The sequence below is a fragment of the Macaca thibetana genome, chromosome X (assembly GCF_024542745.1).
Source record: "Macaca thibetana thibetana isolate TM-01 chromosome X, ASM2454274v1, whole genome shotgun sequence".
NCBI lineage: Eukaryota > Metazoa > Chordata > Mammalia > Primates > Cercopithecidae > Macaca > Macaca thibetana.
Genome location: NC_065598.1, coordinates 67,778,225 through 67,794,161, shown reverse-complemented (window position 1 = coordinate 67,794,161; position 15,937 = coordinate 67,778,225). Strand labels below are relative to the sequence as shown.

The window sequence follows — 15,937 nt, the reverse complement described above, 5'->3', positions numbered from 1 at the left end:
AAATTAAGTTATTTCTTGAGAATGGAGACAAATATGAAATGAGGGAAGATGAGGAAAAAAAGATCTATAAACTAAATTGGAGGTATCAGTATAAAGTTGTAATTTAAAATACATGTATATCAGCTGGGCATAGTAGCTCATGCCTATAATCTCAGCACTTTGGGAGGTGGAGGCAGGCGGATCACCTCAGGTCAAGAGCAGCCTGACCAACAGGGAGAAACCCTGTCTCTACTAAAAATACAAAATTAGCAGGGCAAGGTGGCACGTGCCTGTAGTCCGTTACTCAGGAGGCTGAGGCAGGAGAACTGTTTGAACTGGGGAGGCGGAGGTTACACTGAGCCAAGATGGTGCCACACTGCAGCCTGGGAGACAGAGCAAGACTCCGTCTCAAGAAGAAAAAGGAACCTGGGCTCTTGGAGAAATGGCTGATTCCAGGTATAGGATAGGAAAATTTGAAAGAGAGCTTTTAACATCTTGTGCCAGAAGGCTGGGATTGGTGGCTCACGCCGGTAATCCCAGCACTTTGAGAGGCCCAGGCGGGCGGATCACGAGTTCAGAAGTTTGAGAACAGCCTGGCCAACAAGGTGCAAACCCATCTCTACTAAAAACACAAAAATTAGCCAGATGTGGTGGCACAAGTCTGTAATCCCAGCTACTTGGGAGGCTGAGACAGGAGAATCCCTTGAGCCTGGGAGGCAGAGGTTTCAGTGAGCCAAGATTACGCCACCACACTCTAGTCTGGGCAACGGAGCAAGACTTCGCTGAGACGGAAACAAAAACATGTTGTGCCAGAAAGCAAGGAAGTTCTCAAATATTTATAGGGTCGTTTAAAAAAAAGAAAAAAAAAAAAAAAAAAAAAAAAAAACAGGATCTGGCTTGAGGGAGTCAAATTTGGGACACTATGTTGGAAAGGGAGAGTAGAAAGCTCTTTTTTATAGAAAAATGTTAGCTAATGTTGAAGAAATGCTAGAATTAGAAAAATTACCATTTTTGAACCCCCACTGAAATAACTGAATAAAGCAATGGTCATCAACTGATGCTAAAACTATTAAAAGATTGTCAGGGAACAGGATATTCACCAACATGTTAATTACAAAGAAAAAACATACTTTATTAAAGGATCTGAGGATCACCACTTTAGCAAGATGATCAAAACAGTGGGAAAATCTGACATTACATGCTTGCTGATATGGTATAGTAAGTATATCACCCAGATATGACATTAAATGTCTTGCCAACAACATTTAATTGGAATCTGATCAATGAGAGAACAGACAATTCCAGAATGTGGAATATTTTGAGACAACTGGCCTGGAATTTTCAAAAAATGCATGTCATGAAAAACATAAATGGGGCTGGGTGCAGTGTCTGATGCCTATAGTCCCAGCACTTTGGGAAGCTGAGGCAGGAGGACTGCTTGAGCCTCGGAGTTTGAGACCAGCCTGGGCAACACGGCAAAATCCTGTCTCTACAAAAAATACAAAAATTAGCCAGGTGTGGTACTGCACGCCTGTAGTCCCAACAACTGTGGATGCTGAGGTGAGAGGATGACTTAAACCTGGGAGGCAGAGGTTGCAGTGAGCTGAGATCATGCCCCTGCCCCTGCACTCCAGCCTGGGTAACAGAACCAGACCCTATCTCAAAAAAAAAAAAAAAGAAAAATATAAAAGGTAGGGAAAACCATTCTAGATTAAGAGAGATTCAAAATATATTTAATGTTTGAACTGGGAATGAATCCAGAACTGGGGACAGAGGAAATAAAGGACACTGAGACAACTGGGGAAGACTGAATGAGATCTGAATATTACATATTATTACATTAATGTTAACTTTCTTAGGAGTGAAATATGATGCCTGCAACTTAGTTCCAAATGATTCAGGGGAAAAAAAAAAAAAAGTTTTAGGTATATAAAGATGAAGCAAATGTGACAAAATGTTAACAATTAGTGATTTTAAAGGAATCATATACTACATTCTTTCAACTTTTCTGTAGGTTTGCCATTTTCAAACTAAAAAGTTAGGAGAAAGAACTTTACAACTTCTTCATTTTATTATCTATTAAAGTCTCTGAGGGCAAGACACAAGTATAAGCACAGTTTCTATGTCTCTTCCATCCTTTATTAGAACACTACAAGGCCGGGCATGGTGGCTTACGCCTGTAATCCCAACGCCTGGGGAGGCCGAGGCTAGAGAATCACTTGAGGACAAGAGTTCGAGACCAGCACGGCCAACATGGCAAAACCCTGTCTATACTAAAAATACAAAAATTAGGCCGGGCATGGTAATCCCAGCACGTCTGTAATCCCAGCACTCTGGGAGGCCAAGGTAGGCAGATCACTTGAGGTCAGGAGTTCAAGTCCAGCCTGGCCAACATAATGAAACCCCATCTCTACAAAAATACAAAAATTAGCCAGGTGTGGTGGTGTGCGCCTGTAATCCCAGCTACTCGGGAGGCTGAGGCATGAGAATCGCTTGAACCCAGGAGGCAGAGGTGGCAATGAGCCACTGCACTCTAGCCTGGGCAACAGAGCAAGACTTTGTCTCAAAAAAAAAAAAACACAACAATATTATGGACCTTGCAAATATTATTAAGTATCTAGAAGTAGAACAAGAAGAGATAACTAACATCTACTGAGCATCTACTATATGTCAGGCACTATCCTGTATGCTTTGTAATCTGTCTCATATTATCTTCTTAACTATCCTGGTAAGGGTGGTTTTATTTTGTAACTAAGGAAACAGACTCAGAAGTTAGGCAGCATGCTCCGAAACAAGTGGTACAACCTAATGAGTGCTATAATTTTCAGTACTGGCAACAATAACTGAGGAAAAGCCATCAAAATTCCTGTTCCTTCAGTTCCATTTCAGAGAACACATCACATCTACCCCCACCAGCCACCAATAAAACCAAACTCAAATGAATCTGTCCCATAGCACTTCCTGCCTGGTATCTCTTACCTCTCAATTAGCTGTTTCCCCAAGACAATTTTGGTCCCTTCAACCTTGATAAGTTCTTCATTATCATTATGAATGACTGTCTTTTCCAACTCCTCCTCCTGCTCTTCTGTCATGGCAACAGGGTTGGAAGGTGGCGCATTTGTTTGATAATAGAGGGGGCAGAATTTGTTAGTCCTCATGTGTCCAATGGCACCACATGCTCCACATTTCAGCTGCAAAAGGAAAAGTACCAAACATGTCAGAGGTAAGTAGGCTGAAACATGTATCAGAGATAAGCAGGCAAGTTGTCCCTCAGTATATGTAGGGGATTTGTTCCAGGACCCCGAGTATACCAAAATCCACACATAGTGAAGCCCATATATACAAAAAGCCAGCCCTCCATATACACAGGCTCCACATACCACGATCCACACATAAGTGGACCCGTGCAGTTCAAACCCATGTTGTTCAAAGCTCAACTATACATACAAGACGGGAAAAATAAAGTCAGCTTAAAAACTTTTGCTCTGGCCGGGCGCGGTGGCTCAAGCCTGTAATCTCAGCACTTTTTCGGGCGGATCACGAGGTCAGGAGATCGAGACCATCCTGGCTAACAGGGTGAAACTCCGTCTCTACTAAAAAATACAAAAAACTAGCTGGGCGAGGTGGCAGGCGCCTGTAGTCCCAGCTACTCAGGAGGCTGAGGCAGGAGAACGGCGTAAACCCGGGAGGCAGAGCTTGCAGTGAGCTGAGATCCGGCCACTGCACTCCAGCCTGGGTGACAGAGCAAGAGTCCGTCTCAAAAAAAAAAAAAAAAAAAAAAACTTTTGCTCTAATAGAATTGTTATGCACTGATCAATCAGAAGCCACTAGACAAAACTGCATGTATGGAAATGACACATGGAAAAAAAATGAAATCCAGAGACTAAACATTGCTTTAAAACTCAGGTAAGAAGAAGAAAGAGAAGATTTTCACTCCCAATTTAAGTTGTAAACTATGAAAATATTAAATATGCAGGAGACAAGCTGTTGGAAGCCTATCTACATTCAGCAGCATAATCAGCCTGCTGGGTGTATTCCCATTCTCTAGTCAAAACAAGAAAAACGTTCGATAACACCGAGTCTCCATCTCAGTTTTGCAGATGAGTAGCTCTGGTATCCTAGACCTTGGTTTCATCTGTAAAATGGGGCCAATACTGTATCACACTTATCTAACGCCACATACAAAAAGGAACATTAAAACACTTAATGACTTCAGTATGCGTTAAGAACAGCTCTTTATATCTGTTGAATATTTTATAGTTTATAAAGTGCTTCCCCTGAATTGCATCATTTAAAACAACAACACTGTGGATATATCATTTTATATTAGAGAAAACAAGTTTGGAGAGGTTAAGGTCACAGACCTATTAAATGGCAGAAACAGAACCTGAATTCAGATCTTCCGTTTCCAAGCTCATGGCTCTTTCCACTGTATGACAACTGCCTCATCTTAGGATGCTTATTACAATCACAGTAGTATCTGTGATCCTAAGTTATGGAAAACAACTTGTATGTTTTGCTTTTGTTGCTTCTTTTAATATGTACAATATTTTAAAGGTACATATTTAAAAATATATATACACAATGTATACACACAGACAAGAGACATGAAAGTACATGTTAAAAAACCTACCAAACTTGGGCCAAGAGCAGTGGCTCATGCGTGTAATCCCACAACTTTGGGAGGCCAAGGTGGGAGGATCACTTGAAGCCAGAAGTTCGAGACCAGCCTGGCCAACATATTAAAACCCCGTCTTTACTAAAAATACAAAAAAATTAGCCGGGTATGGTGGTGCACACCTGTAATCCCAGCTACTCGGGAGGCTGAGGCACAAGAATCCCTTGAACCCGGAAGGCAGAGGCTGCATTAAGTGGAGATCACACCATCGCACTCCAGCCTGAGCGATAAACAGAGACTCTGTCTCTAAAACAAACAAACAAACAAAAAAAAAACCCTACCAAACCTATCTCAACTCCTAGAAAATATTTCAGATAAAGAATAAGGCCAGGCTCAGTGGCTCATGCCTGTAATCCCAGCACTTTGGGAGGCCAAGGTAGGCAGATCATCTGAGGTCAGGAGTTCAAGTCCAGCCTGGCCAACATGGTGAAACCCCGCCACTACTAAAAATACAAAAATTAGCTGAGCATGGTGGCGAGCGCCTGTAATCCCAGCTACTTGGGAGGCTGAGGCAGGAGAGTTGCTTAATGGGAAGGCAGAGGTTGCCGTGAGCCGAGATGGCACCACTGCACTCCAGCCTGGGCAGAGCAAAACTCCGTCTCAAAAAACAAATATTAGCCGGGCATGGTAGCACATGCCTGGTAGCACAGCTACTTGGGAGGCTGAGGCACAAGAATTGCTTACCAGGAGGCAGAAGTTGCAATGAGCTGAGATTGCGCCATTGCACTCCAGCCTGGGAAACAGAGTGAGACTCTGTCTCAAAAAAAAAACAAAAGAATAAATAACAAGCCTGGTGTGGTGGCTTACACCTGTAATCCCAGCACTTTGGGAGGTGGAAGCAGGCAGATCACCAAGTCAGGAGTTCGAGACCAGCCTGGCCAACATGGTGAAACCTCGTCTCTACTAAAAATATAAAAAATTAGCCAGGCATGGTGGCAGACACCTGTAATCCCAGCTATTCGAGAGGTTCTGGCAGGAAAATCGCTTGAACCCGGGAGGCAGAGGTTGCAATGAGCTGAGATTGCGCCACTGCACTCCAGCCTGGGAAACAGAGTGAGACTGTCTCAAAAAAAAAAAAAGAATAAATGACAAGCCAGGCATGGTGGCTCACGCCTGCAATCCCAGCACTTTGGGAAGCCAAGGTAGGAGGATCACTTGAGCTCAGGAGTTTGAGACTAGCCTGGGCAACATGGCAAAACCCCATCTCTACAAAATATACAAAAAGTATCCAGGTGTGGTGACATGTGCCTGTAGTCCCAGCTACTTGGGAGGCAGAGGTAGGAGGATGGCTTGAGCCCAGGAGGCAGAGGCTGCAGTGAGCCAAGATCGTGCCAGAGTGCTCCAGCCTGGGCAACAGAGCCAGACCCTGTCTAAAAAAAAAAAGAGAGAGAGAACAACAGCACCAGATTTGGTGTGGAATTGTCAATATCACCCACATTAGTACTGAGAACACCCCCAAATAGTCACATCAATTCAAACCAGCTTTCCACAATATACTTCCCTCATTCCCAGTAAAGGAGGATATCAAAAGAGGATGTCAAAAGCTAAAGGAAAAGGTATACTTTCTTCCTTTGCTCCATTAGCTGTAATTATACCACATTATACTTACTTTTAGGTCAGGACGCTCCTTCATTTTCTTGGGCTTCTTCTCAGGAGGACCCTTAAGCTTCTCCTTTTCCTGGTTCCGCTTAAGCCGCCTCAGTTGCTCTTGAATCCTCCGCCGTTCTTTTCGCATCTCTTCCCGATGTTGTTCATCAAAAAGGGCAAATTTTCGACTGAACAATGTGGGCAGCAGAGGAAGGACCATAAGCAAACCTTAACCAAAAAGGCTATCGTAATAGCTAACATCTCAGGACTACAGTAATCCATTCAGGTTAATATAAAAGGGGCTACATGCCATTCCCATCTCCCTCCCTAGTCGGCCCTCCATTTGCAGAGGTAACTCTCTTAGAATAAGTCCTGAGTAATCTCTAAGATTTTTTTTTTTTTGAGACAGAGTCTCCGTCTGTCGCCCAGGCTGGAGTGCAGTGGCAAGATCTTGGCTCACTGCAACCTCTGCCTCCCGGGTTCAAGTGATTCTCCTGCCTCAGCCTCCCGAGTAGCTGGGATTACAGGTGCGTGCCACCACATCCAGCTAATTTTTGTACTTTTAGTAGAGACAGGGTTTCACCATGTTGGTCAGGCTGGTCTTGAACTCCTGACCTCGTGACCCGCCCACCTTGGCCTCCCCAAGTGCTGGGATTACAGGCATGAGCGCCCGGCCAGTAATCTCTTAAGATTTTTGCAAACCAACCAATCAAAATGCAAAGGACTGAAATGGAACAAGACATGCCTTCATCTTGTGGCAAATACTGAATAGAATTTTCCCTGTAATTTGGCTCTATTCAAACCCAATCTAAAGGCAAGATAGTTCTCAATTACAGCAGAGTTCTAGAAATAACTGTGAAGAACCCTGTCACTAAAACTCAAGCACCCACCCCAATCACCATTCCCCACCATTACTATTCTCCCTATCACACTCAAAAGTGGTGAATTAGGCCAGGCGCCGTGGCTCATGCCTGTAATCCCAGCACTTTAGGAGGCTGAGGCAGGCAAATTGCTAGAGCCCAGGAGTTCAACACCAGCCTGGCCAACATGGCAAAACCCCATCTCTACTAAAAATACAAAAATTAGCTGGGCATGGTGGTGCACGTCTGCAATCCCAGCTACTCTGGAAGTTGAGGCACGAGAATCACTTGAACCCGAAAGATGGAAGTTGCAATGAGCCGAGATCACGCCGCTGCACTCCAGCCTGGGCCACAGAGCAAGACTCTGTCCTCAAAGAAAAAAAAGGAAGTGGTAAATCAAACTCACATGAATTCCTCATCTTTTGTAGTCCGTATGCGCACATAGGCATCAATGACAGCTGGTTTTCGGACTGTCTCACAGCGAACATACTCTTTCCCTTCTTCATCTCGAAACGTGCGATAAATCTTGAGACAGCGTCCAGTGGCAGAAGAGTTAAGGCTAGTCACGGAAGCTGTGTCATCATCTCTGTGATTGTTTCCTGATGCTGCTGAGCCTGCTGCTGCAAGGTAAGTAGAAAAGATTTCCAAACGTTCCCCTTATCTCCCAAATGATCAAAATGATCATTTTCTTGGGGTTGAGTGGAGATACCAAAACTCAACATGCCACAAAGAAACTATGGTTCTACAAAAAGCATCAAAGTCATCATCATCCCCAAGAATATGCTGATTTGTCCTTTCCTGACCTCATTTTAGGCACTGCCAATTTCCCCACTTTTTTTTTTTTTTTTTTTTTTGAGACAGGATCTCTCTCGCTCTGTTGCCCAGCCTAGAGTAGTGGTGTAATCTCGGCTCACTGCAACCTCCACCTCCCAGGCTCAATCCATCCTTCCAGCTCAGCCTCCTGAATAGCTGGGACTACAGGTGTGTACCACCACACCCAGCTAAATTTTTGTAGAGACGGGGTCTTGTCATGTTGCCCAGGCTGGCCTCTAACTCCTGGGCTCAAGAGATAGGCCAGCCTTGGCCTCCCAACATGCTGGGATTACAGGCCTAAGCCACACGCCCGGCCAATTTCCCAACTTTTATAAATACAAAAAGTTCTGAAAGAACCTCAAAGAACTACATGTTTGCTATAGGAGATAGAGAAGCAGATTCCTCTGAACAACAGTGCAAGAGAAAAGGCCAGGTAGGCAGTGGGTGATGATCACATTACAAATAAAAGCACGCAAGGCCGAGTACAGTGGCTCATGCCTATAATCCCAGCATTTGGGGAGGCTAAGGTGGGAGGATCGCTTGAGCCCAGGAGTTTGAGACCAGCCTAGTCAACAAAGGAAGACACTGTCTCTACAAATGCCTTTAACTAGCCAGGTATGGTGGTACACACCTGTGGTCCCAGCTACTCAGGAGGCTGAGGTTCTTGAGCCCAGGAGGTTGAGGCTGCAATAAACAAGCCATGGTTGCACCACTGCCCTCCAGCCTGGGCAACAGAACGAGACCCTGTTTCCAAAAAAAAAAGTACCCAAGCACGCAACTCAGGGGGAAAAATGGCACTACAAAAACAAGTTCCGAGTCTTAAAGCCTAACATATGCTTCTCAAACGTTAATATGAATAGGAATCACCTGGGGATCCTGTTCAAATGTAGGATTTTTTTGGGTTTTTGAGACAAGAGTTTTACTCTGTCGCCCAGGGCAGAGTTCAATGGCGCACTTTCAGCTCACTGCAACCTCTGCCTCCCAGGTTTGAGCGATTCTCCTGCCTCAGTCTCCCAAGTAGCTGGGATTACAGGCACCCACCATCATGCCCGGCTAATTTTTGTAGAGATGGGGTTTCACCATGTTGGCCAGGCTGGTCTTAAACTCCTGACCTCAGGTGACCTGCCCGCCTTGGCCTCCCAAAGTGCTGGGATTACAGGCGTGAGCCACCGCACCCAGCCACAAATGTAGGTTCTAATTTAGTAGATGTGGAGTGAGGCCTGAGATTCCACATTTCTAATTCCCAAATGATATAGATACTGTGTTTCAGGACTACACTAGAAAACATAGAAGACCACATTGGTGGAAGGGCTATATCACATTTTTACAAACCACCCAAAACAATGAAATTACACAAAACTTACACAGAAAAGAGGAAACAAAGGGAAGACGACTGTGACTGAGAAGTCATATAAATCTTCATCATCAGCCTTTATCCTCTCTTGCAATATCTACATTCAAGTTTTCAACTGCCTCTTTGACACGTATACTTCAAGGGTGTCAAAGGGACCTCAAACTCCACATACTACACATTCCCTTCCTAACTTCTTTGAGACAGGGTCTCACCCTGTCACCCAGGCTGGAGTGCAGTGGCGCAATCTCAACTCAATGCAACCTCTACCTCCCAGGCTCAAGTGATCCTCCCATCTCAGCCTCCCGAGTAGCTGGAATTATAGGTGCCTGCCACCACATCTAATTTTTGTATTTTCTGTAGAAACAGGGTTTCACCATGTTGCCCAGGCTGGTCTCAAACTCCTGGGCTCATGTGATCCTCTCACTTTGACCTCCCGAAGTGCTGGGATTACAGGCATGAGCCACCACGTCAGACCTTGAAATTCACTACTCTAATCAATGGTACCAACATCTTTCTAGTAATCTCAGAGTGAAATCTTAAGGTTGTCTTGATTTTCATCCTTAATGCCCTCCATATCCCAACTCAATTCAGGTCTTTATTATTCCTACCCTCAATTTCTACAATTTTAAAACTCTTTTCAGGGTCTAAGACTCCTTCTGAGGGTCTTCTGAAAGCCATGGATGTTCTCAGAAAATGCACATTTAAGGCCAGGCACGGTGGCTCATGCCTTTAATGCCAACACTTTGGGAGGCTGAGGCAGGCGGATCACTTTGAGCTCAAGAGTTCAAGACCATCCTGGGCAACATGGTGAAATCCCGTTTCTACAAAAAATACAAAAATTAGCCAGGCATGGTGGTATGCACCTATAGTCCCAGCTACTCAGGAGGCTGAGGCAGGAGGATCGTTTGAGCCTGGGAGGCGGGGGCTGCAGTAAGCTAAGATTGTACCAGTGCACTCCAGCCTGGGTGGCAGAATGAAACCCTGTCTCCAAAACAAAAAAATAATAAAATGCACATATGCATATTTTACACGTAATTTCAGAAGTTTCAAAGATAACTGCCTAAATTCATTTACAAATTCTGTATTAAAAACTCTTACCCTCTAGGATAAATGCACAAAAAGCTCATTTGAAGTACAGCACTGATAGCCCAGGCTTGGCCAGGCACCTGATACAGACAGAGGCAGTAGTGGAGTGGCATCATCTCTGAAATTTGTCCTCCACAGACAATCCTAGAGTCCAGATTGTGAAAAGCTTTCTACTTCATTCACAGACTTTTCTACATGCATCCTCTACATCTTCTGCCTCCAGATCTCCCTCAATTATAGTCTGCGGTTATTTAGGCTCCTTTTAAAATCCTCTTTTTTATCTGTCTGTGAAGCCACTATCCTCACCCAGTAGCATTCGCTGTAGTTCCTTCCGCTCCTGCTCCTCCCGTTCACGTGACAGCTGAGAGCTGGTTTTCTTGTTCTGCAACATGTTCTCAATGTTCTTTCCCATTTCTTCGAAGTCACTATCTTCAGCTGAGCTGCTGTCTGTGTCAGTTGATAAAACTTCAGTTGATGACAGAACCCTAAAAAGAGAAAAAGCAATGTGCAGAAAGAGCTAAAGAAATATGGTTGCAGGCAAAAGTAAAAAATTGGGAAATCAACTTTAAAAAGGCATACTCAAAATCCACTAAGACATGGGGCCCCTAACAGAAAAGCTTTACAAAGTTTTCCGACACATTTGGTCAACAAGACAAGTTTGAAAAACTGTAGTAACTCTTTCAGAATTCCTGGAGACAATTTGATAAATAAATCAGCACACTGGTCATTTTTAACAGTGTATTAACGTCCTCTCACAACTAAACCTTTAGAAAAAAACTCCACCTGTCACCTGCTACCACTGTGCTGTTTGTTAGGCCCAAGTAGGCCATAAGAGTTGTCATGGAACCTAGAACACAAGACTAGCATCTCTTTCCATTCAAAAATTTTGCCAAGTTGGGTTGAAGGAAATAGGTACTCTGGTGGTGGTATTACAAACAGATACTACCCTGACACGTCGGATATCTGACTACCTAGGTAGTCAAACTTTTAGGTGACCTCCTCTTTATTATGAAATAGTGCCTGGAACTCCTCCCCTTTCCAGCTTGGATTTTCTGCAGCACTAAAACGACCCACTTGTTCTGTAGGTCAAAGATGCGCTGACATTCCTCTTTGTAACGCTCTTGATGCTCAGCCACAGAAAACCTTGATCCGCGGGCAAATTTACTCATGGGCCCCTCTCCAGAACGAGCCTGTTCTGTTGACATTGTGCGCACCACATCAATCACTTCCCAGCGGGACAACTTTTTAATCTGCAAGACAAATAGCCACATACATATACATACACACACACACACAAACACACACACACACACACACATATATACACACAAAAATCATTCAGGGATTTCAAAGGACAAGCCAATGTACACAATTAGTTAGACCAAAAAAGAAAAATCATCCCAAAGCAGATTACATAGAAAGATAACTCCTGAAACAATATCTAAGACCTAGCTTACTATATCCTACTATACCCTACCATACAAAGTTACCCAGATAGTTCTATACATCTACCTCCTAGCAATTCCCTCTCTATACAAAGCCCCTAGTATCCTCTAAGTTTTCCACTTCCACACTCACCTCTTCCTCAGGCACACCAAATTTACGTAGAAGTTGCTTGGCATTTTTCAGGGAAAGGCGACGAAGGTCTGCATCTGTTCCTGTCACTGTCTTCTTCACTGGCTGCGGTTCTTTATCATCCTACCTCAAACCAAAAAAAGTGAGAATCCTAAAAACCTGAATTCCTTGTAAGTAGGAATCTAAGTCATTCTGCTAACTTAACTACATTCCAAGTCCTCCACTCACCCATTTCTTTCTCCCCTGACTTTCTCATTCTAGAAATAAACACAATCCCACCTTCTGCTGTGTTGGTTTGTTTGGAATCTTCACATAGGAGAATCCTTCACCACACCCTGTGGGATCTGCCACCCCAGTCACCTCTAGGAGACACTTGCCCTTCATGGCAGCAATGAAGGCCCTTGTGGTGTTCCAAGGAGCAGTGCGAACCTGAGATAAAGAAGAAGATTCTCAGGGCAGTGGGAAACATTTGTTCTATGTCTAGCCAATATCCACAAGAGTAGAATAATTACAAACTATTTCATGTTCCTTTTTTTCTAATGTTTAATTTTTGTGGGTTCGTGCTTTCTTAACTGTCCACAAAAATCAACAGTTAAATATAGCTACCTAGTACTCAGTTCTCTTCTATCCTATGGTACAATACTTACAACATGATATTAAATAGAGGTCAAGAGCTCAGCCAGGATAAGGAGAAAAATAAAGAACAGTGGTATCCCTTCAGCCCCTTATCCCTTGGGCTTCAATAAGCATTCTTAAAGACAGTGTTTCCCTCATCTTCATGATGCTCAAAATTAGACTAATGACTACATTTGATTGTCCAACTGCTCAAATAGCTGTTTTAGAATGAAACCTATTTTCTCGAAATAGTCGATATGCTTGCATTCAAAGCACTGGCCCCCTATTCCAGTGACACTGAACCAAAGTCCATTCTATTTCTGCCACTGGTTTGGTCAAAAAGGTCTGTCCTCTCCTGCGACCCTGAATAGTGTTTACCAACCCCTGCAAAATTCTTAAAGAATTAAGCCAAGGGGTGAATGTGCCTGACCACACAGACCAGTCAGGAGTACACATAAGGCCAGGTGCGGGGGCTCACACCTGTAATCCCAACACTCTGGGAGGCCGAGGCGGGCAGATCTCTTGAGGCCAGGAGTTCAAGACCAGCCTGGCCAACATGGTGAAATCCCATCTCTACTAAAAATACAAAAATTAGCCAGATGTGGTGGCACACACCTATTGTCCCAGCTACTCAGAAGGCTGAGACACGAGAATAGATTGAACCCAGCAGGCAGAGGTTGCAGTGAGCAGAGACTGTGCCAATGCACTCCAGCCTGGGCGACAGAGTGAGACTCTGTCTCAAAAAAAAAAAAAAGAGTATATATGATTAGCAAGAAAATGGCCAATTCTCTAAGATACAATATTAAAAGCCATTCAACAGAATTCTTCTTTTCTTTTTATTAAAAAAAATTGTTTTTCTTTTTTAGAGATAGGGTCTCACTATGTTGGCCAGGTTGGTCTTGAACCCTTGGCCTCAAGCAATCCTCCCACCTTGGCCTCCCAAGGTGCTAGGATTACAGGCCTGAGCCACTGCACCTGGCCTCAACAGAATTCTTAATTTCTGAAATTCTTAGATATCCACTCATTTTTCATTCCAACCTCAAAATAGTACAACGATTCTTTACTCACTCTCTGTGGCCTCATTTTCTGCTTCATTTTATAATCACTTAATTCATTTAACAAATATTTACTGAATACCAACTACACACTACTCCATGCTACTTTTTCATGAACCTCAAGTCAGTGAGGGAAAAACAGCCAACCAAGTTCAGTAATATTGTGATCAGTACCATGGTAAGAAAGTAAAGGAGGCCAGGCACAGTGGTTCATGCCTATAATCCCAACAGTTTAGAAGACCAAGGCAGGATAATTGTTTGAGCCCAGGAGTTCAAGATCAGCCTGGGCAACACAGTAAGACCCCATTTCTTTCTTTCTTTTTTTTTTTTTTGAGACGGAGATTCGTTCTTTTAGTCCAGGCTGGAGTACAATGGCGTGGTCTCGGCTCCCTGCAACCTCCACTTCCCAGGTTCAAGTGATTCTCCTGCCTCAGCCTCCCAAGTAGCTGGGATTACAGGCATGCGCCACCACGCCCAGCTAATTTTGTATTTTTAGTAGAGACAGGGTCTCACCATGTTGGCCAGGCTGGTCTTGAACTCCTGACCTCAGGTGATCCACCCGCCTTGGCCTCCCAAAGTGCTGGGATTACAGGCATGAGCCACCATGCCCGGCCGTGAGACCCCATTTCTACAAAAAATTTAAACTATTAGCTGGGTATCGTGGTGTGTGCTTGTTGTCCCAGCTACTCGGGAGGCTGAGGTAGAAGGACTGTTTGAGCCCAGGAGTTCAAGGCTACAGTGAGCTGTGATCTCACCACAGTACAGCCTGGGCAACAGAGCAAGACCCTGTCTTGGGAAAAAAAAAAAAGTAAAGGGGTACTATATGTACATAATGAAAGGAGAATTATCATCCAATCGAAACTTAGGGTGGAATGAGGGGAAAAGTCCAGGAAAGCTTCCCAGAGAAAATAACTTGTAGATGAGAGTCAAATGGCAGAGTGGAGAAAAAATATCTCCACAGAAGACATAACAGTTGCAAAATTCTGGAAGGGGAGAGAAATTTAGGAAACTGAATGAACTTCGGTATGGTTGGAGCTTAGAATATAAGACAGGCAGTGACAGAAGATGAAAAGAGGTCAGATTAATATGCAAGGTCAAAATCATGTGGAGTCTTATAAATCAGGTCAGTCTTTTTTCTAGAAGAAATGAAAATCCTGCCAGGCGCAGTGGCTCATGCCTGTAATCCCAGCACTTTTGGGAGGCCAAGGCACGAGGATCACTTAAGGTCAGGAGTTCGAGACCAGTCTGGTCAACATGGTGGAACCCCGTCTCTACTAAAAATACAAAAAACTAGCTGGGCATGGTGGCATGCAACTGTAATTCAGCTACTTGAGAGGCTGAGGCAGGAGAATCGCAAGAATCGCGGGAACCCGGGAGGTGAAGGTTGCAGTGAGTCGAGGACCCGCCACCACTGCACTCCAGCCTGGGCGACAGAGCAAGACTCCGTAAAAAAAAAAAAAAAAGAAAAAGAAAAAAACCATATCATATAAAGTACAGTATTTGATATATCACATCATTTTTTCTGGCATGAATAAAGCAAGAACATGAAATGTATACTTTAAATGTGTACAGTTTATTGTATCTTAATTTTACCTCAATAAAGCTGTCTCTTTTAAAAGGATAAATGAAATGTATTAATGACTAATACAAACTAGTATAAAGCCTTACTTCATCATCAATCTTCATCTGGAAATCTTCCTCATTTTCTTCTTCTGGAGCAAAAAAGGATTTCTCACCATAGCCAGCATCCTGGAAGAGGACAGATCCATGCATAAATCAGTCAGTTAAAAAACACAAAGCACAAGTTTTTTTTTTTACTGAATACAAGTACAGAATACCAAAGCCTATTTTGCATAGATGGATTCCATAAAGTCTTCACTATATCTAGCACCATGGTACATCCTTAAGCTATGAGAAGATACATTACCACATGCCAAAGAGCTTACTAGCTGATGTACAGATAGTTACAGCCCATAAGCAAGCAGAACAGAGATGCTCAATAACTGAGACTCATTAACTCAGTGGGACAGAGCTGTGCTGTCCCACCCCAGCTGGACCTTTTCTCTTTCGGCCTTATAAGAATTCTGTGCTTCTCTAAACCACACATTCAGCACCATCATCATCTCTGCCTACCCGAGAGGCTGACAAGTACTTTCCCTGCTTATATGCTTATCTTGCAAAGAAGAGATTAAAGTCACCCAGTCACCATTTTCAAAGCAAAACAATATGCCCAAAGTTCCTGGTTATGCCTTCCCACTGATATTCAGCTACACTGCAGTTTTTCTCCAGAACTGATGTACACAGGAAGTAATTTACACAAATTCAACTTTTTAGT

At 43.6% G+C, this 15,937-nt stretch overlaps 1 protein-coding gene across 5 annotated transcripts in view; it reads right to left on the bottom strand.

The window, feature by feature from the left end:
- The window catches only part of TAF1 (TATA-box binding protein associated factor 1), a 99,051-nt gene that overhangs the window by 61,038 nt on the left and 22,076 nt on the right, over nucleotides 1-15,937 (bottom strand). For 4 of the 5 annotated variants that reach the window (XM_050776282.1, XM_050776286.1, XM_050776284.1 and 1 more), the window contains exons 18-25: nucleotides 15,271-15,351; nucleotides 12,212-12,361; nucleotides 11,936-12,055; nucleotides 11,432-11,607; nucleotides 10,664-10,842; nucleotides 7,511-7,724; nucleotides 6,267-6,432; nucleotides 2,959-3,170 (exon numbers count right to left, since the gene is read on the bottom strand). In XM_050776282.1, the coding sequence (XP_050632239.1) occupies nucleotides 2,959-3,170; nucleotides 6,267-6,432; nucleotides 7,511-7,724; nucleotides 10,664-10,842; nucleotides 11,432-11,607; nucleotides 11,936-12,055; nucleotides 12,212-12,361; nucleotides 15,271-15,351 (1,298 nt within the window). The remainder of the gene's footprint in view (nucleotides 1-2,958; nucleotides 3,171-6,266; nucleotides 6,433-7,510; nucleotides 7,725-10,663; nucleotides 10,843-11,431; nucleotides 11,608-11,935; nucleotides 12,056-12,211; nucleotides 12,362-15,270; nucleotides 15,352-15,937) is intronic. The other variant, XM_050776283.1, reaches the window with a different exon arrangement.